General features: G+C 36.3%; 1 protein-coding gene across 10 annotated transcripts in view; it reads right to left on the bottom strand.

The window, feature by feature from the left end:
* The window catches only part of LEPR (leptin receptor), an 83748-nt gene that overhangs the window by 13515 nt on the left and 48669 nt on the right, over positions 1-21564 (bottom strand). For all 10 annotated transcript variants that reach the window (XM_087865973.1, XM_045802114.2, XM_045802115.2 and 7 more), the window contains 11 exons: positions 17020-17310; positions 16744-16861; positions 14298-14497; positions 12020-12168; positions 10815-10974; positions 10615-10697; positions 8856-9072; positions 7026-7208; positions 5508-5603; positions 3630-3735; positions 2458-2533 (listed from right to left, as the gene is read on the bottom strand). In XM_087865973.1, coding sequence (XP_087722099.1) covers positions 2458-2533; positions 3630-3735; positions 5508-5603; positions 7026-7208; positions 8856-9072; positions 10615-10697; positions 10815-10974; positions 12020-12168; positions 14298-14497; positions 16744-16861; positions 17020-17310 — 1679 coding nt within the window. The remainder of the gene's footprint in view (positions 1-2457; positions 2534-3629; positions 3736-5507; positions 5604-7025; positions 7209-8855; positions 9073-10614; positions 10698-10814; positions 10975-12019; positions 12169-14297; positions 14498-16743; positions 16862-17019; positions 17311-21564) is intronic.

Raw genomic sequence — 21564 nt, 5'->3', positions numbered from 1 at the left:
AATCTCTTAAAAATTTGTTTCCCAAGATCCTAGCAACATCCTAGACTTACACGTAAATACTCACTATGTGTTTAGTGAATGAATAAATGAATGAATGAACGAATGACAAATAAATATATATGGCTGAAATATCACTATAGCTACAATAAATGTTACTGTGTGAATTCATAATGGAAGAGAGAGGGGAAGAATAAATATTTTACTAATTGAAGAAAATCATGAGCTCTGTTTAATGAAAGGAAACTCCATGGGTTATAGTGCCTAAAGGCATAGCTGAGAGGCATGTGGTGCGAGGCCGGATGGACGCAAAACAAAGTGAAGTTTCTATAAAGAGAATGATCATCTTGTGCTGCCTGGTCTGAAGATAAGACCATGTCATTGCTGCTGAAAGATTACAATTTAATCACTTGCACTGTTATATCTACAATATCATATGTTTGCTCATTTGTTCACTGATAAACTGGAGTGCAGTGTTTTTCTCACTGCAAGTCATAGGCCACTAGTAAGTGAAATCAATGTAGTGGGTTGCAGTCACTATTTTTTAAAAGAAAATCGAATTTTGAAAATAACACTGCATATAATGAAATCCTTTCAGTTTTTCATATCTATATCTATGCATGTACTAGGCGACAAGGTAAAATGTATTTCTTACTGTGGGTCATGGTCAAATAAAAAAAATGAAAGCCACTGCTATGGAGAAGAGTGACCAATGGAGCAGGCTCCACAGTCAGACAAACTGGCAAGCCAAGCTTGGTTCTAAAACAAGATACCTAACCACTCGGGGCGCCTGGGTGGCACAGCGGTTAAGCGTCCGCCTTCGGCTCAGGGCGTGATCCCGGCGTTATGGGATCGAGCCCCACATCAGGCTCCTCTGCTGGGAGCCTGCTCTCCCTCTCCCACTCCCCCTGCTTGTGTTCCCTCTCTCACTGGCTGCCTCTATCTCTGTCAAATAAATAAATAAAATCTTAAAAAAAAAAAAACTAAATATGATGATAATTAATAGTTATTGAGACTTCACTACACTACAATCCCATCTTCTTCAATCCCCAAACAAACCTTACGAGGTAAGTTCCATTAACTTACCATCATTTCACAGGAAAGGAAGTTGAGATACTGAGGACTGAAGAAAAAATCTGAATGCGTATAAGAGTATGTGTCTCAGTGATCTGCACATATATGAATGGACATGATTATGAATTACCAGCATTGCTTTAATGAAACCCTACTTTCATACTTCCCATGTAGCGGGAGTTCAACAAATATTTGTGAGGGGTAAAACATACCCCGGGGAACTCAGAGCACTCTTCACAATAAATTAAACAGTAAAACGCTCTGGGAACTTAGAGGGGGAGAAATTCTTCTGAAAAACTTGTGTTAAAGGAAGGTTTGAGGAAAAGGGCCTAGCATGGGGTTTTCATCAACGTGGTGGGGTCTATAGAGGTAAAGGCAACAGCGAAGGCATGACGAGGTCCAGGGACGGAGGAAATAGGGTGTGTAGATTGGTAACAGATTGTAGAGAGAACTCATTGAGCACTTGCTTAAAGGGACTGTACTTTATCTCGTAGCCAAAAGGAAACCACTGAAGACTTTTAACCGTGATGAATGATCAAGATGCAATCGGTGAGACCGCTGAATAACCTCCATATGATTACTGTTTAAAGCATCGTGTAGATATTCTGACATGAAAACTGAATTCTATTTTCTCCATTTTATGGGTGGAAACCCAGCCTGGCTTCAGGGGAAATTATAAGAATTAATAAAACATTAGTTAAACTCTAGAGTTTTCTGAGAAATTCTATTATAAGATGTATGTACAAATTATTTTATTATAGCTGACTAATTTACCAAGTACTTTAGCTTGAAAAAAACTATGTGCTTAGATGTGAGCTCTGTTAGGACAACTGCATTTTTTCAGATTGCAGTGTTTGAGGACAGGATTATTTATACAGTTTTTAATTGATTTAAATAATCATGGAAATAATTACAGGGATTAAAAATATTGATTCTAGCCTTTACCTCAAGACAATCAATTTACGCCAAAAAAGTATATCCAAATATCTGTTCTCCACCAGATTTAACCCTTAATATTCTAATATGTATTTTATTATATACTGTGACACAGAAGATATATATAAATACATCCATATATATTTAATTTTAATATAAATATATACATATATACTTAATTTTAATATAAATATATATGTATTTAATTTTCATATGATGAACTACCTATGGAATTTTGTTTCATCCTGATTTCAAATCCCTGCATCCTGCTATTCTTGAAAATATGTAATAGATTAAACAGAACTCATATTTAAATGAATTGAATAAAATAAGATTTAAACCTTATCCTTAAAATATTTTAACCCTTAAAAATGTATGACGCTATATAAGGCATACAGCATCTAAAGTGCAATCTTACATATTTTGGGTTAAAAAAATTGAAAAAGGGACCTTCTGAAAATTAAGTCCTTGTGCCCAGGAACAGTTCTTGGGGTTTGGAACATCTTCCCAAAACAGCTTTTTCATTCTACAAAGGAGAAACAAAAAACGTTCATCTTGAAAATGTTCACAGTTAATGAATGGATTAACTAGAAATTAATCTACCAGATCAGTTATTTCCCGGTAGAATCTGATTCATTTTCACATGCTATCCCATGAAGATGTCCACCAACGTTCTATCTAGACTAAGTTAATAATCACTTATTATGAAATAATAATGAAATAAGCAACACTTACTGAAAGCTGTGTGCCAGGCACTGTGCTCAACACTTGGAGTGGATTTTTCTTGGAGAAACAATATATTAAAAGTGGCCATCGGGGCGCCTGGGTGGCTCAGTTAGTTAAGCATCCAACTCCTGAGTTCAGCTCAGGTCAGGATCTCAGGGTCATGAAACTGAGGGCATGGAACCTACTTAAGATTCTCTCCCTCTCCCTCTGCCCCTCTTCCCCTCTCAAAATGGAAAAAAAGTGGCCATCAACTGCATTTTAGAAACAATTCCACTTGATATGGCCCCATCGGCTCACTTGACTGAAAGATATATTCAGATTCGAAACTCTCCAGTCCCTCTTTTTTGCTATAAGACAAAAGTTTCTGTAGAGATTTGACAAGTGTGAAATCAGTTCATAGATCTGGGCCTCTCAGCACATGGCGATATGGTACCATAGAACCACTGGAAATTCAAGGCCATTTGCCAAACCAGACAGACCGGGGCCACACAGTGCTGATTTTTAAACACTGGAGTGTTAACTAATCATAAATGAACTGGCCACTCCAGGTAAATCTTCACCACTAAAAAGTCCTCAACCCAAATTGTACAGCTCTAAAAGCCGTTTTTGCCATCTCTGAGAACATACTGCCTAGGATTTCCTGTCAGAAGCTTGTTATTTCCTGAATGTATTTACATTTGAAACATGAATTTCGTCCATGATGTTTGTGTTGTACTAGCAAAACAGAATGTGGTTTCCTGAAAACAGGCCTTTTCTTTTCAGGCCGTCTTAATTGTGTACTGGATACACATAAACACATTTAGGAGACTTTAATGTTTCTGATTGGGGTTTTAAATCAAAGTTTAAATATGCTCAAGAGCTCTGGCCATAAGGATTCGTAACGCCAGGTACAATACCTTTGGTGTGATATTAACAACGTTCCAAGCAGTAAGATTGAAGAGGAAATAATTATTGGCACAATTACATATAGACCTGCATCATGCTGGTGTTTTTCAATATCATCTGAAAAAGAAATACAATGCACATGATTCAGAAGCTTGAGGAAATAATAACATCTTTCTGTACCAAAAATTACAGCAGCCTTTTTTCTGAATCCATCATCAATCTGTATTACCTTTAAAGATATAAAAATAAAAAAGTATTTATGATACATTAATAAAATACTATTTTGTACAGAATCATGCTTACTGTAAGTTAGCAAAACATTTTTTCAAAATTATTTTTTGCCAATTCCATGTGATCATTTCACGTTATATGAATCAAAGTGCCCATGAAAGTTGTTCTGATGACTCTCTGTCTCAGTATCTGCTTCTAGAGAAGCCAAACTTCAGCACCTCCAATCTCTACCTTGTTCACCCCACACACACTGACCTTGCTTTTCTTGAGCATGCTCACTCTTCCGAACCTTTGCACTTGCTATCCCTCTGTCTAAAACGCTCTTCTTGTTTGTACTTGCATGGCTCTACTTAAATGTCACCTGCACAGAGAAAAAGACCAATTCTGGCCATCCTAACTAAAGCACCGCATTTTAACTCTATCCTTTCATCTTACATTGATTTTGACTCATGGCACTTATTTTTTATTATTATTAGTCTTTTTATTAATTATTACCAATTGCCACTCTTATTTTTTTATTGACTTGGGGTTTTTTGAGTGCAAGTAATTTTTTTAAGTTTTTATTTAAATTCTAGTTAGTAAACATATAGTGTAATATTGGTTTCAGGAGTAAAAGAATTTAGTGATTCATCACTTACATAAAACACCCAGTGCTCATCACAACAAGCATAGCACTTATTTCTATCTTCCATTATATTATACGTGATTTGTTTACTCTCACTTCCATTAGAGCATGGGGGTTAAGCTCCATAAGGACAGAGACTGATGTTTACTGTTCAATCCCCAGTTCTTGTGCCCAGCGTGTATGTGTAATAATAAATGGATGAATTTTTATAATTCTTTTAATTCTAAAACCAGGCAAAATATTTCTCCCTTGAAACTTCATTATTAGGTTGCTTGGACTTGAAGACAATTTGAGCCAGAACAGCAAAATCAAAATGTTGATACTCCACGTACGGTAAGATGAATTAGAAATTTAAGAGGCACAATGAATCTACTTCTCCAGTTTTAAATTTACAGGAAAAATATTTCCTTTAAAAGACTGATTAAAATTTAAAGGCTTGGGCGCCTGGGTGGCTCAGTCGGTTAAGGGTCTGCCTTTGGCTCAGGTCATGATCCCAGGGTCCTGGGATAGAGTCCCATATCGGGCTCTCTGCTCAGTGGGGAGCCTGCTTCTCCCTCTGCCTGCTGCTCTGCCTACTTGTGCTCTGTCTCCCTCGCTCTCTGTCAAATAAATAAAATAAAAATCTTTTTAAAAACTTAAAGGCTCATAAGTATGTACCCCCAAAACATATTGTTTGGGGTAGATGCATTTATACGAATTGTACAGAACATTAGTATTTTTCTAATTAGTTTTTCTTATGATGTATTTTATTGTATTGCTGCATATTTTCCTTTATTTCTTTTCCATTAACTTTGTATCCAATTTGTGACTAAAAATGTTAATTTCCTATACAAGAATACCATGTTTGATTATTCCCCTTCTTACTACCACCAAGGGACCATGTACATTTCCTGCAATCATTCCCTGACACATCTATGTAAGACTCTGGACTCTTCCATGACTCCATTAGAAAGAAAATAATCAGTAGGCAACATAACTGCTGAGCAGGAAACCACACATCTGTATAAAAAGAAACCAGAAGGAAAATTCTTACCTTGGGTGAAACTATTAATTATCTTTGGTTTCCCCACTCCTTCCATAAATACTGGGTAAAGACTGAATTGATACTTCTCAATGGGGATAAAATGATCTGAGAAAAATATATTAAAGGGTCATTCTTACTGAATTAATATTAACAAGTGAAACCTATATAAAGAAAATTAGGTTACTCTCCTATTTTTCCAAACATAGAAATAAGTTGTTACTTATGGATCAAAACTGATGATTAAGGGAGTTTCAAAAAGCACCTAAGCATTCCAAATTCTCCTAGTAATGACAATAATTTTTAAATAATTTTTGAAAATGTTACCCAGAGACATAAGATTGCAATTTTCAAGGGCAAGTTCCAATGATAGCCAGTTTGTTCAAGCTCACAGTGTATGAACTTCCACTTTCCCTTTCCAGGACAATATGGTCTACCTCTTCTCCCATATCCCCAAAGCCAGCAATATTCCCCTTTCACAGGCATTTAGCTTACTTATTTTCGCCATTCGAGGCAGCTGTGAGACTAAAGTCTTATGAAATGCAAAGAAGTGGGGGTGGGGAGCAGGAGTCCCCTTGCTTATCTAGGGATCCCCCTAACAGGGGGACAACCATCTGTATAGCAAAGTTTAAAACAAATCTATCGGTGATCCATCATTTTTACAAATGTTAATAATATATAAATACTCTACAAGGGATAAATCTTGTTGAAGCCTAAATTATGTATTTCCATGGTTTAAAGAAAAGCACAGAGCATAACCATCTGGACAATAGTGGTAATGAACTGAATTTAGTTCTCTATCAATCATTTCTATTTGCCCTGATGCTAAATTCTAGGGTCTCTGGAATGAAATAGAAGTAGAAGTCTCTGGAGTGATATTGTATAATAGGGTCATGGTGATCATTAGCTTCCGTACTAAAACCTTACTCAGACCTGGAGATACCGTATTGTGCACGATTACTTTGCACTTTAATCATCTCCTGGGGCAACTGGTCTACTTTGCAGAGTTTATGCTGCCTATGTCACTTAGTCCTACATTTGCAGACCTACAGCTTGGCATTCCCACTCACTGCTAGTAGCATTATAAGTTGGTACACAGATCTGGGGAAAAAATTTGGTGGTAGATATCAAAGGCCATTAAAAAATAGTCTAGGGGAAAAAAAGGTAAAGCAGGAAGCAACAAAAATGTTCTCAAATAAATAAATGGTTTAAGTAGACTCTGGAATAAAATGCTACGTGATCATTAAAAATAATGGTTAAAAAGATTGGGGAGAAAATAGAAACATGCTTGTGATATATCAAAGGAACAAATCAGAAGAAAAATGATAGATGATATGATTACAACTATGTAAAATATTTAGAAAGGATCAAATGAAACAATTGAATGTTTATGAGAAAGTGATAGAATTACATGTGGTAAGATGGTAACATCATCTATATATTTGAAGTTTTCATTAACTATCTTATTTAAATTAATAATCACTCTCATGCTAATCCGTAAGAGAAACAATTAAAGTGCAGCAAACTTACCATGGATATAATACTTCTTAACAGATGGAGGGATCCTAAGCCATTTAATTTCACTGTCTTCATTAAGAATTTTCCACTCAGTAACAAAATACATCAGATAGTAGTCACTGGGTGATAGCGTCCAGGAGAGAAGCACACAACTGCTGTTTAAAGGATAAGCACTGAGCGACTGCACGGTATTTACTGAGGGGAAAAGAAGGAAATTTGTTTTTAAATTCAAAATTAATAAAAAAAAAAATCTCCTAATACCTTTGAGGCGCATACAACCTACTGGAGAAAGGGAGAAGTAAGAGAAGGATGACATTTATATAGATAAATATAATTATTTTTGTACCACAGAGTCATACATGCAGAAAGATGTGGGAACAGAAGCCATTGAGGAGAAACCAAAATGGGGTCTGGGGATGAGTCAAAAAAGTTGCTCTCCACTGGAATACTGCACAAGCCTATTCATCATCCTCTCTACTTCCCTCCAAACTCTTCTCTTCTGCTGATGGCATTGCATTTTCAAAGGACAAATCTGATTATCTAACACCCTCTGCACAGAGTCCCATTTAAAAGCCTCCACTGGATTTCCACTTGTGAGGATGAACTGCAAGCCCAGGGCCAAGGCTCAGCCCACCTCCCAGCCTTTCAGGATTTTGTGCACCAGAGCCACCCGGGTCTTCTCCCCTCATGTCCTCTCCCGTGCCCTGAGGACTTTCAGTCAGACTATTCCTCCCTCAGGAGCCCATGCTCTTCCCCTCACCTTTTGGGGAAGTTTAATTCCTATACTAGTTCTTAAGAAAGCTTCTCTAACCCTCAATGCCAAGTCAGGTTCTATTTTCCTTTCCTTTATAATATTACATTCCTTTCCTGGGAACACTGATCTCAGTTTGTAAATAGGCACTAACTTGTATGATTATTTCATCAAGGTCCATGTCATCTATTGGACTCTTGTGAATGCTGACACCATTGGTCTGAATGCTGGTTTCTGAATGCTGAGACCATTATAGTTTTTTCTCACATTGGAATTCCCACCACCTAACATGGCGCAGCATTCAATAAATACCTCTAGATCATACTGGTTGAAAATATTTTTAGCGTAAAACATTGTGCAGATGCTATGGAACTTACAAGAAGCTTACACCATACGTACAAAAGTAATCATAATGTAAGGCAAGATATAAAATACCTGAAGAAAGGTAGAAAGCACCCTGATTTAGGACATATCTAATTAAAGCAATAAGCAAAGACTTCACGGAGGAGATTAGTAGAGGTGGAGTAGATTTGAATTTTCCATTAAAAAGTTGTATTTCGAATATGTAATCCAGATTAAGAGCTCCTATTAAAGGTAGTTCTCAATTCTCTAATTAATCAAAGATATCAAAATTAATGAAAGAAGGTTCAACACCCATATGAAATGAAGGACAGGTTAATTTTCAAGTCTGAGCAATTACCTGCATCCATATAGTATGTAATACTATTACATATATGTAATAACACACACATATGCATGTACTTATTTATACACACACACACACACACACAGACAAGGAGAGAGATTGATTTATGTACAACTTCCATTGATCCAAAAGGTTTAAGTATTAGATTTACTAGAATATTCTCATTTATCAACATGATTCTGTTATACGAAAAGCCAAGGACCATATTACATAATAATAGGGTGCAATCTGTTTTGCTACTTTTCAGAAGAGAAGAGATAAAAGAAGAGATTCCTTCAGAGTCAGAGAATTGCAGGCTTCTTGGAAGATCATTTTGAATGGGAGGAGTATGTAAAGATTAAACGCTAGAAGAGGCACAGGTTTACTACCCTGCACCCTTTCTTACCTTTGCTCACAGGCCATGAGAAGGTTAAATTAAAATTCACAAAAGAGGCACCAATTGAATTGACAGCCAGAACTGTAACAGAATGTCCTTGTTCTGTCCACAGGAAAGTGAATTTAGTGTGATTTCCCACATCTTCTGACCATGTTCCATTGCGGGAAGTATGATGTTTTACCACATATTTTCTCACACTGCACAATGAGTCATTTTTCATCAGAGGCTGTAGTAAACATAAAAATTGATTAGTTTAAGGGCTCCAGTGCTTTTTATACCAACTAAGCCCATGAACTCTTCTTATACGTTCCCCACTGGGAGGCAGGGTCAGACCAGGGCAAGCCCAGTCTAGTTCAAGGCTGAGGTATGAGGAGGTGAGGGGGGATAGAGCCCGTCTCTGACCACAGATGCAATGAAGGCATCTGGGTGGGTATGGGGTGTAGGAAATTTATTTTCTTCCTTTGGGTTTTTTTTTTTTTCTTAAGACTCAGAGAATGAATCATTTAAAGATAATTAAATATGGATACAATTAAGACACTTTTCTACCAAGAAGTTGCACACTAATTTTAGAGAAAAGAGAGACAAGCAGGGAGTCAAGAGTTTCCTCATCGAAAAAGCAAACAAGAAATAACCCTCTAATTCTGTAAAGCAACAGCAAGAAAGCTGAAAAGATGTTAATCGTCATTTATGTTAATACCAGTAAGATTTATTATTTGTTTTCTCTTCTTCTGATCTGTTGCTAATTCAAGTAGCAGAGGCTATCAGAACCGTGTATATGGCACCCCAGGATCTCTGCCCCATACTTAAAAAAAAATCATACCAGATCACTGATGATTCCAATATAAAATATATGTCTAGTCCAATTCTGCTCTTTTATTTTATAGAGTCTAAATCGTATACCCCACCTGCCCCATTACCACCACCTGTTTCAAATAAGATAAGCTAGGGGCACCTGGGTGGCTCAGTCGGTTAAGTGTCTGCCCTTCATTCAGGTCATGCTCTCAGGGACCTGGGATTGAGCCTCATGTCGGGAACCCTGCTCAGCAGGGAGTCTGCTTCTCCCCTGACCCTCTCTCTGTCTCTGAACTAAATAAATAATCTTCAAATAAGATAAGCCAATCCCTTATAAACCCATAGAAAACAACTCTCTACAATAGATGAACAGTGCTTCTCAATGTATTTTTTTGTCATCGAGATTCCTCTAAGTCAGAAATAACAAAAAAAGTAAATATAAATGCATATACGTGTGTCCCTGCAGGGTGTGGAACAATCTGGGCAGGTGGGGAGTAAGGTCCGAGCAGGCACCATCCAGTGCAGCCCTACCTTTATACAGATCAGGAAACTGATGCTGAGGAGTCTAAGTGACTTCATCAAAATAATGCTGACTGAGCTCTAATATGTTCAGCTGAGAACAGAATGAGTTCCCTCACTCCGTGCCAGGGCGACCTCTGCATAGCTCTCTGCAATCCCATCTCAGAACGGAAACAACGAAGTCAATCTTCCGTGAGCATAAAAATAAAATTTAAGTGGGGCATCTGGGTGGCTCAGTCAGTTAAGCATCTGCCTTTGTCACAGGTCATGATCCCAGCGTCCTTGGATGCAGCCCCACATCAGCTCCTGCTCGGCGGGAAGCCTGCTTTTCCCTCTCCCACTCCCCCTGCTTGTGTTCCCTCTCTCGCTGTCTCTCTGTCAAATAAATAAATAAAATCTTTTAAAAAAATAAAAATGAAAAAATAAAATTTAAGAATAACATGAAAAGCAAGAATACCTTCCAAAGTAAAGTAACATTTCTCTCTTTTTTAGTCGTGTCTTCATTAATTATTCTCCAAAACTCAGGTCCTCTGGTAGGAACTGCAGAATGACAAGGAGCCCAAGTTGTACATGTGTTCTCAGAAGGAATATGTATGAGTGACATTTGAAACACACCCGTATGCATTTTTAAGACACATTTACAAAATCTCTACAGACCTTTTATATCCATGACAACAGTGTAGGCTGGACTACTCCAATTACTCCAGTACCCCAGCCCATCCAGCCTCTGGCAGCGCACCTGGACAGCATAGACGGCACACAGGTCTGGCACCAGGACACTGGCCGATTTTGATTTTGCATCATACACCTCATATATCTGTAAAATAAGGTCAAGCGTTAGACTAATCATTACTAACACCTGCGTAGCTTGGTGGACCCCGAACTGCATTCTACTGAAAACCTTAATACTAGTCCAAAACTAAAAGAGAACTGACTTTGTGTTTTCTGGCTTGAGAAATAGCTGCATTAGATGTGGATCATGAGCTCCTTCAAGTTAAAGACTGTCTTAGTCATCTTGCTCTTTCCTCCTCGGGACACGATTTGGACTGGCCTTACTTGCAACCTCGCTTCCCAGTCAATCTTCACTCTGTTACTAATCTCTGTCCACTAACCCTTTAACCACAAAAACTCTCAATAATTTTAACCTGGTGGTTACATAGTGAAAGCTCTGTTATTCAGTCTCCTCAGGAAGCAGAAAAACTGTCACGTTCCTTTCAGCTAAAATCATTATGACCTAATGACATATTTAGGGTTCCTGACATTTCTGGGTCTTTGCAAGCTGCGGTCTGAAACCTGGCACTACAAGTCATCATACTCACACTCGCCACTACGGGTGTGATTTTGGTTGTTTGATAAAAGCAGCTTCTTCCAAAATATGTCCCGAAGAACATATACATATTAAGAATATTACTAGATGTTAAAGGAAAAAGGGTTCCTCGGTAAAACAAGCTTGAGAAACACAGGATTGAACTAAAAGTCACAAATAAATAAAGTCACAAATGTTTCTTTAATGCAGGACTTCTCCGAACCTTTAACATGTAACAGAGTGTGATTCTGTACTAGGAATACACACAGTGATGCAGGGTTTCCTAAGTTGATTCAGCCATGCAATCTTTTTTTCAAGGAATATTTTATGGGATCTATGTTCTGTCACACTCATTTTGGGAAATGATGGCTTGCAGGAAATGTCGTTCCTTAAAAGGGTTAGACCTAGAGCAATCTATTTCATAAAAATAGCTACAGAATACAGGAAAAGGTACTTTTATGCCAATAAAATAAATCCTAATCAATGCAGTTACTAAAACGGTTGTAAGAGATAACATTTAGTGAGGCAAGCTGGAGACGTTTCTAGGTAAAGGTACCTTCCACTGTACTTCTTTTCCATTTAAGCCATAGCGAATCTGGAACTTAAGATTATTCTCTGGAAAGACTGGTTTTTCCCAAGATATTTTCAATAATCCAATTTTTACAGTAATTTCTGCTTTCACACTGGATGGAGGCAGTGGTTTCACTAGAAATTTTAAAAATAGTATACTATAACAGCAACTTAAACAGTGATAATATTTTTAAAACATTATTATGACGTTATGACTTTTATACTCAGTATTTATAAAGCTGTATCTCCTTGATCCCCTACAATTTTATGTGACATGTAAGAAAGGGATTATCTTTATTTTGCAAATAGGTTGATTGAAAAAAAAAAATCACTACATTGACCATGTCATCTGCAAATAATAGTAAGATCTGATTAGAAACTGAGCCATTAGTTCCGCATGCCAAAGATTCCACACTAAACACATAAGTGTCGATAGCATACCCTGGTCTATGTAGAGCTTTAATAAAAGGAAAAATATAACACGCACTGCATTCATTTCCACATGTGTGAGTTTCAAACTGTTCTACTATTACTAAGTATTTCTAGGTTAAGATCAGAGACAGTCTTACAGAGTAACGCCCCAGTTCTCTATCATCTGCGGAAAACATGCTTTTGAAAGGCAGAAATAGAAGCAAAGATGATCAGAATGGCAAGGGCTTAAAAAAAAAAAAAAAGTAAAAGACAATATGCAAACTCATCATATTTGAGAACTAAATGTCCCAAAGCCCCAGCACACTGGTGTGAACTCTGAAGTTCCGGACTTCATCAACAATTAGACTGTTGATGACCAAGACCCCTAAGCTTTTTCATAACTACACTGTTTCTCATACTTATTCAATTCTTCATATATGAAGAAGACATTCTTTACCAACCAGTAAGACAACATGCATTTCATCTCCTGAAAAGGAAGTATGCACATTTGAGAGACACTAGGACTGTACTCGACTGAACCATATGGATGTCGTACGGATCTATTCCATGCATATCTAGTTTACAGGAGGGATGCTTTAAATTACGAGAGTTTGCATCATCCCCACAACATGCACCCTGGGGAGGCTGAAGAGGAGCTTTCCCATTATGTGGGTGATATAACAGTCACACAGCACTTACATGTCTAGCCCATGTTTACAAAGCTAGGAACTGGTGGAGCGGCATTGGGATCCTAGAGTTGAATCTCCATATTGTTTTCTAGTACTAAGTAGTAATAGAAGCCCGACTTAAACTCCTTATTTTAGTACTGAAAAGAATAACATCGAAGGTTGTTCGGATAGCATGTAGAACTGAATCCTTGTTGTATTTGTCATAGATTACATGTGAGGCTATATCTGTGCATGTTTGTGGGGTAGAGAGTGGTAGTAGGGTTCTATGCTGTCTCAAGATATTCAGTACCAGAGAAGTACTGCTTACAGTAAAATCACTTTAAATGGAACCAAACTAAATAGCATGGAGGGTGAGGGGGCACGAGGGGAATCAATTAATTGGGACTCTACAGTGATTAAAAAAATAAAAATTATGACTTTATGCTATATTTAACAAAATATAGGTTTTAATTCAGCTGTGTACTAATTATTGAAAATATAATGAATCAACTATTGATTTTTGGCATAATTTCCCAACAAAACAGCATATAGCACCAAAGATATTCTTTTACCTCTGCTGTATAATCATAAGTGGATTTCACAGCAATATGGGAGGGGCATATTATATATTTCAAGAGCTCTTTTAACTTCAAAATCAATATATCTTTTTTAAAGAGTATTTAAAATTAATGATGGGTATCATCATCCTTGATCTATTTTCTCTTCTTCACTTCAGTTATTTTGAATCCTTGTGCATCCCACACAGCGTCACAAATTAAACCCTTGGGTTATGACTACTAGATTACAAAATCCATCACGATACCCAAATTAAATTTTTAAATTAAAACACCAAATGTTTTCATAAGTATACTGGGAGAAAAACAAAGCAGTGCATTATTTAGAATATTACTGCTAAATTTTATTCCCAATGACCAATATAACTTATCGGATTATATGCTGAAAATACTCCTATTGCAAAAATACTGTGCTATAAGTAACTTAAAATAAAATAAAAACAGCAACACTCTCTAAGATTGATTGTCTTCCCAATCCCACTGTAAACATGAAAAAAAATTGTTTAAATATAGTGCGATCAGGAAATGGTAAAACCCAACACTTTCCATGAATCAACCTGAATCCAAATCTGCTAATAAAAATGAAGACACACAACACGGTTTGACATACCCACGGAATCAGGAACAACACACGTTGGTGGAGAGTCAAGTGAACCCAAAGAGTGATTGATTTTAATCCACATTGTATACCCGGATAATAGAAAGATTGGCTGAAATATGCATTCATAAAAACCATCTCTCTGCAAATGGCAATCTTTGGGTTCAGATATGGGATGAATAGATGGAACATCAGAACAGTAAAGGCTGCTCCTTAAAAGATATGAGAACAGTCAGTTAATACACAACATTGATGAAAGCAATAAGATATTTGAGAATACCATAGTTTCTGGTCCATCTAAAATAAATGCTCTTAGTGGAAAGGCATTTTTGAATTCCCAGCTATATCACAATTTTATATCTTTCCATAAAAACAGACAATAAACCTTATTAAATATTTTATGAGGTACTAAGTGGAAAAGCAAGTAAAGTGAGCAGCAATGCTCTAAGAAGGAGATAAGGATCCAATTAGACGTTGAACCTACACCACCTTGACAGTTACGCTAATGTTATACATAAGGGACACCATTTTAGAAATGGTGTAGATAGATCACAAGTGGTATTGGGACATTCCTGAGATGGGAAGGACGATAAATCCCTCATGCTTTACATAGGGATTAAATTACACCACAAATTGAAGACACAACTGATAGTAAATTATAGCTTAATCGACAATGTCCTAATATTTTCTAGTTCAAAGCAATATAATGAAAATAATACCAATGCTTGATTCATATCTGAATCATATGGTTAAATATATAACATATATAACACATTTTCTCAGAGAAGAAAATTAAGAAAGTAATTTTTATAACTATATCCCGATCTGCACTCTACCTCAGAACATACAGAGCACTTCTCCTTTTCTCTGAAATAGCCCTCCTGCCACTGTTTGCTCTAGTATGGCATTTAAGTGGTTAAAGTAGCAGTTACCGTTTCCATAAAAACAGAGTTAGGAGGTTACAAGAAAATGAAAAATCTATATTCTTGTTTTCTATTTTTGGGGACACTTTTCTGTTTCTCGTTTTCTATTTTTTATGACACTTTTCCTGCTTACCCCCTCAAAATTACAATCATTGGGGTGTGTGTATGAATGAGTGCTGGGGGGTGGGGGGAGGGCCAGAGATGAGAACAAGGCATGAAGCGTCGTCCTCTGTGGGTAAGAGGAACCGTGACCACGTGACCACGAACCAAAGCACAGTAATACCCCACTTGGAATGCGGAGGTTAGTGTCTTGTTATCATGACAGTAATAGCCATTTATTGAATATTTACCAGGAGTAATTCTATCGCTTAATTATAATTAAATGGAATATATCATTAATTCTAACAGAAACCTTGTAAGTCCTACTATTCTCTCTAATTTACAGACAAGGAAATCGAGTCTTAGGTTAAAAAAACCCGCGGAGTGCAGGGACTTTCACAGTTCTGCTGTAAATGTTAGCAAGATAATGAGGCACAGAGCTTATGTGATGGTCATCCACAAACACCTTTTTTAATGTGAAAAATGCCATGGAAAGAAAGTAAAGACAGATTATAAAAGTAAAATGGCATCCATGAATATTCTATTAATTTCAAACTACGAAGTCAGCTATTATTCCCGTGTAAGAAATGTAGAAATTGCCCCATTTTTTTCTAATACTACATAAGACTGGTCACTTTAGGAATACAATTCAGATCGCAGTATTTGAGGACGGGGATTTGTTTTTCAAGTAGAAAATTTAGATTTTAAGAATAAATGAGGACAAGTGAAACAAACTGGAAGACCCCAGTACAAACACAAATTGAGACAGGGTGTCTGAGAGCAGTACACATAACTGAAAACTACTATAAGAGATTATAAAAATTAAAATGTATCTACCATCTCCTAATCAAGAGTGCTATTATTTCAGATGATACTATAGAAAGATGAAGCCTTGAATTCTTTTCAAAACAGGGAAGGGTAAAAATAAGCAAGCACAAATTACTCTTTATTACAACACTTCACTCTTTATCAAGTGTTTCTTTCTTAATCTTTCCTACTTCTAAAAGTATTCCTATTATATCTTACAATCTTTGTGCTACTACCTCTGACTTTTTTCCGAAATATTAATCTTTAGCAAATGATATTAGACTTCTATAATCACTGATGTTCTCCTCTGGTCAATTCCCTAAGTCAAATTAAAATGTACAGAAACCAGTTTTTCTTGGATTTCATTCAGTAGTTAAAATGCAATCATGGAAAATTAATCGGTTACCAGAAAAAAATTTGAAGTGAAAACAAATCCTATTTTTTACCTCAATGTGAGTTTTTTCAAAAACCACCAGTTTATTTGATTCCTCAAAAATTTCCTAATCAGGTAGATTCTACTTCCTCTTTCAGGAAGAACGTCTACTAGAGGACTGTCATGATGATATTTCTACAGGAAGTCTTATCTCACCATATCCCCAGAGCAATAAAACAGCAAAAACAGTACGTACCTATGATACCTCAACTGCAAAGTACTTCCCATGAGTGATTGGATTGCATTGGTTGACCATCTGCAAGTCATTTTAGTTAAGTACCCATCAGTTTCACATGATATATTGATATTGACATCTATTTAAAACACATTAAAATATTAATACAAAGCAAAAACACCAAAACAATTTTTAATGAAAATAACGTGACCTTACATTATCAATGGGACTCTAATATAGGGTCCATAATAAAAATCGGCCTGTGGAAGAAAAGGGAGACAAGTGCAGCACTCTTACCAATCACGTATAATTCCGCATAGCGATGGTGGCACTCCTGCTGGTTGCAGCAGTACACTGCGTCGTAGGTGAACTTCCCGCGAGGCCTGGTCGCATTCAGATTTGGAAAAGTGACTTTGCTAACACGGTCACCCAGAACCGTATACTGGCTCGCAGGGATTTTCTCAGCTAAATTCAGCCACCAAACAATCTTTTTTGAGGAAACAATCTCGTTTTCATTTTTATAAATGCAGTGAATAGAAACGTTAGACCCGACACTTGTCAGAATTTTAGGCGGAAAGTATATGACATCTGCAATAAGAGAAGAAGGGGAGGACATCAGATAAAGACCAAAAACATCCTGTGAGGAACTTACGCGACATACAAAGGCTTCACGATGCATTCAGGATCACACGGCCAAAAATAAAATGAGTGTACTAAGAAACCGTGTAACTGTGATTGCCGGTTTACGGACGGTTACGTCGTATCCCAGGCACTCCCATTCCCAAAGGACTTGAACTTCCAAAAATGTCCAGTATTTCCTAAACATAGAGACGTGTTACAAAATAGTTTCAGTGCGTAATTGTCACTTGCTAGCTGATAGGCAGAAAAGTAATTCAAATGAAATATAATCTAATTCCCCAATGACACGTTTTCCATCAGACTCCTCTTTAAGAACCAGTGAAATATAGGGCGAGTTCTTGAATCAAATCACTCTAAGGCAAAATCCTGAAGAACAAATGGTGGTTGCTATTGTTTCACTTGGTTATATAAAAATTTCAAATTAGCAGGTAAAGTAGAAAAATGAGCTTTAAGTAAGAGACTAGTTAGGATATGTAAAATTAATGATGCACCAAAACAGGAAAAACTGTAAATACTATCTGTAATATTTTCAGTTATTTAAAGCCAGTATGCTGTGGTTTAGGACAAGGCAAACCAATATTTTTTCTAAAATATTATTTTTAAGGCCTCTATACTACTCCATACTATGTTTTCGGTCCCCTATTGCTGGAAACATGGTTTGCCTATATTCTCGATTAAAAACAGCATAAAAGTAAATGATTGTTTACATAGAAAGAAATTATTTCTGCCACAATGCGTTACAAAAACAGGATATTTCAGTCCTACAATTTAAGGTAGGCCATTTTCTGCTGAAAGAATATGAGTATCTGTTTTCATACATATCATCTGGATTACTCCCAAAACAAAAACAAAAAACTTCATTGATTTTTATTATTTTTTTTCTTTTTTGTACTAGCAAGCTAAAGTGTACTGTCCTTATATTTACAATCCATACAAAACATTTGTACTTTGTATGTCTACAGTCAAGCATAAACAGGAAAAATTTTTAGTAGCATGAAATCACTGGACAGAAGCCAGTCCATTAGATTTATAATCCTACCCTTGGGTGCACTCAAGCTTCATTGGCACATTACTTTCTACACACAAGTACCCAGCACAGACCTGAAAGATCATTAACCTACCTTCAATACGCTCCACATCTCATTACTGAACCACTTCGGAAGTCTGAGAGTAATTTACTTGTTAAAGAGTACACATAAGATTTCCAAAAGTTAAGCTGAATCTTTTAAAGATAATAAAAACCTCAAAGCACTTCACTTCAAAATTGAATGCCTAAGTAAGGCTTAATTGAGAAATACAATTGAATTCATAGTATCTTGGCATGATTAAATACTAAAATATTAGCTTAAAAAGAAGAAAAACAAGTTATTAAAAACCTGATGATTTTGTAAAATTTACATTGAATATGCAGATATTGATATGAAGTAAATGTTAAATATTTAATTTTCAAAATAACACAAATACATATTTTATTCTCATGTGAGATACTACACCATATTGAATTTGTAAAATAAGAAAATAATTTTCTTCTCATGACTAAGTACCAATACTTTGGCACAATCTACACTAACGAATTTCATTGGAAGAAATTCTATTGATAAATATTAGTGAATTATGTAAATAAACATAAATCATAAAGCAAAACATCCTAGTTAAAGTTATTTTAAAATGTGTTTATTATAGCACCAGAAGATAGATTTTTAAATTTTCAAAGCAGATTTCCTATTTTTCTTTAAGGGGAAAATATTTTCTCTAATACATTACAAGCACTGTCGAGTATGAAATGTAGAAATTATGTTTCTCCTCTCCTCTGGCAGCAAAAGAGAACAATTAAGAAAGGTATTACAAGAAGTCAGCACTTCTAAACTTATTTTCAGTATGTAACATAACTTAATTGCAATATTCCTGGACTTCTTAAGTTTTGGCAAGGTCCTGGGTTTTCTTCTAAGAGTCGAAGATCTCCCAACAGCTAAAGAAAGAACCAGCCAATTCATTTTTTAAAAATCCGTAAGAATTCCTTGATTAAAAATGGTCAATGCTTCATTAACTGTGCACTTGGTAGGCACAGCTTTAATAAATCAATGAGCAAAAAGTAGTAGCTATAAAGGGACTGATAATTAGCATCTGTTTGCTCTGGTACCAATACATCAGACAGCCTCTGTTCAAAAAAAAAAAAAAATCAATAAAATCCAAAGTGTTTAGAAATGATGAAGTATGTGTGCTAATCCATTCTAAATAAGTTAATGCCTCAGTCTTACAGAATGTTTGTTTGATCAATGCCATCGTAGCACCCATCAGTGAACAGCAGAGGATAATCTAATAATATTAAATACCTAGGTTTAAGGGAGAAGGATCCTAATCCTTTTACACAAGAAGAGGAAGCTCCCAAGTTTGAAGAAACATACTTCACCAGTGCACACCATTCAAGAACAAACCTCCAGTGCGGTAAGCGTTGGAGGATGTGGGAACTACTATAATCTGAGACCTGAAAAACCCAAGCAACGCTGAAACCTCATTTATCAGGAATCACGAAGGAAATGAGGTGTCCCACTAAAGTGCTCTATGTAATTAAGCTTACTGTTTATTCTCAGGATCAATTTTTAGTGACATTGGAAATCTTGCATAAACATACATTAGGCACTTAATCACTGTATTAGTGTGTACAAACATGAACGCTGGAATTAGACCGCCAGCTCTAGACTGTGCCAACTTTTACAATTTACTTAACTTCTCTAAATCTCAATTTCTTTGTCTACAAAAGGGGAATATCAGTACCTATCTCACAGGGGATCAAAAGGATAAAATGATAATAGATGTAAAGCACTTAGAACAGTGCTTGAAACATAGGAAGCACTCCATAACTGTCACCATCATCATCATTATTTTTCAGTAGGGACGTATGAAGCTAGTTATACCTCTGATTTGTGATTCAGTACCCATCATCACGTCGACTGTAGACAATCCTATAACAGAGAAACGTGCTTGGGAGCTACTGAAGTGTGGAGGCTTTTCTCCCCGAGCTTGGCGTCCCTAGCCTACTTTCTATTTGGCAAGTTTCTGTCTTTCCCTTAATAATCACCTGGTACAAGTCAGTGACATCTAAGCCATCCAAGCCTGTTAAATTAGTAAGCTTACCTTTACACTCACTGCTAAATCAACAAATTCTGCCCTTTGGGGAGCTATTTATTTACTCACTGTCTGGATTTATTTTTCACTTACTATCAGATACTTCTGTTTGGGATGTCTAAAGTCACTAGAGGGACACACCTGTGGCGAACAAGTAAAAGGCCAGGTGTTAACTGCAATATTGTTAGACACCGTACAAGCAAGTAAATTGGCAAAGTTTCTTTTCAACGAAACATCTTTCTTACTGTCATGTACACAAAACACTAAATATTTGTATAGGGTAGAGTATATATACGTATGTATGTACGTGCTTTAGAATATATATTAATGAGTCTGATTTATATTCTGTATAAAAGCATATAAACATGGTCCAACATATTGAGAAACCAAGCAAATTTAATCCTACAGATATTGACGTGAACTAAGAAAGTAACAGTAGTCTAAAGGGGTTTCGTACAAATAAAACAGAACTAAAACTATGTCCATCCAAAGGTCTAAAATTCTAAGTTGAACATCAAAAACAAAATCTTACATGAAATGTAACACAAGTAACTATTATAATTCTACTGGATCAAAATGTTCCTCTTAACCCCACCGAATACAGAATTGCTAAGAATCATTATTCTAGAAAGGTATAATGTATAACTTGAATATTAGCAACCTTTAAAAATAACAATGATTCTTTTAGAATTTCCCTCTATTCAGGAGTAGGTTTTCAGATCTAATTAAGAAGTAAAATCACAAAGGAAGAAAGCCATCTTCTTGTGAAAGAGAACTATTTCACCAGGTGGCAAGGAATGGCGGCAAGTCACAGGCCACTCAGGGTGGGAGTCAGGGTTACTTGCCTCCTCTGTCACCCATGTCACTCCATCCCACTACCTTAAAAGCCTCCACGGGACATTCTTTAAAAAGTTGATGTTGTAATTTATTCCCCTCTACATAATTCACTGCTGGTCATTAAGACCTATTAATCAACGATAAATAATTGAAGGTTGAAAAGATGACCTTCCTCAGAAAAATTCTAAGAGTTGAGTCGTCAGCACACACATTGTGATGCTCAGTAATTATCTGAGGAAT

Source organism: Ursus americanus, chromosome 12 (assembly GCF_024610735.1).
Source record: "Ursus americanus isolate L20-20 chromosome 12, mUrsAme1.1.p, whole genome shotgun sequence".
Taxonomy (NCBI): domain Eukaryota; kingdom Metazoa; phylum Chordata; class Mammalia; order Carnivora; family Ursidae; genus Ursus; species Ursus americanus.
Note: the sequence above shows the minus strand (reverse complement) of the source record. Positions and strands in the feature narration are given on the sequence as shown.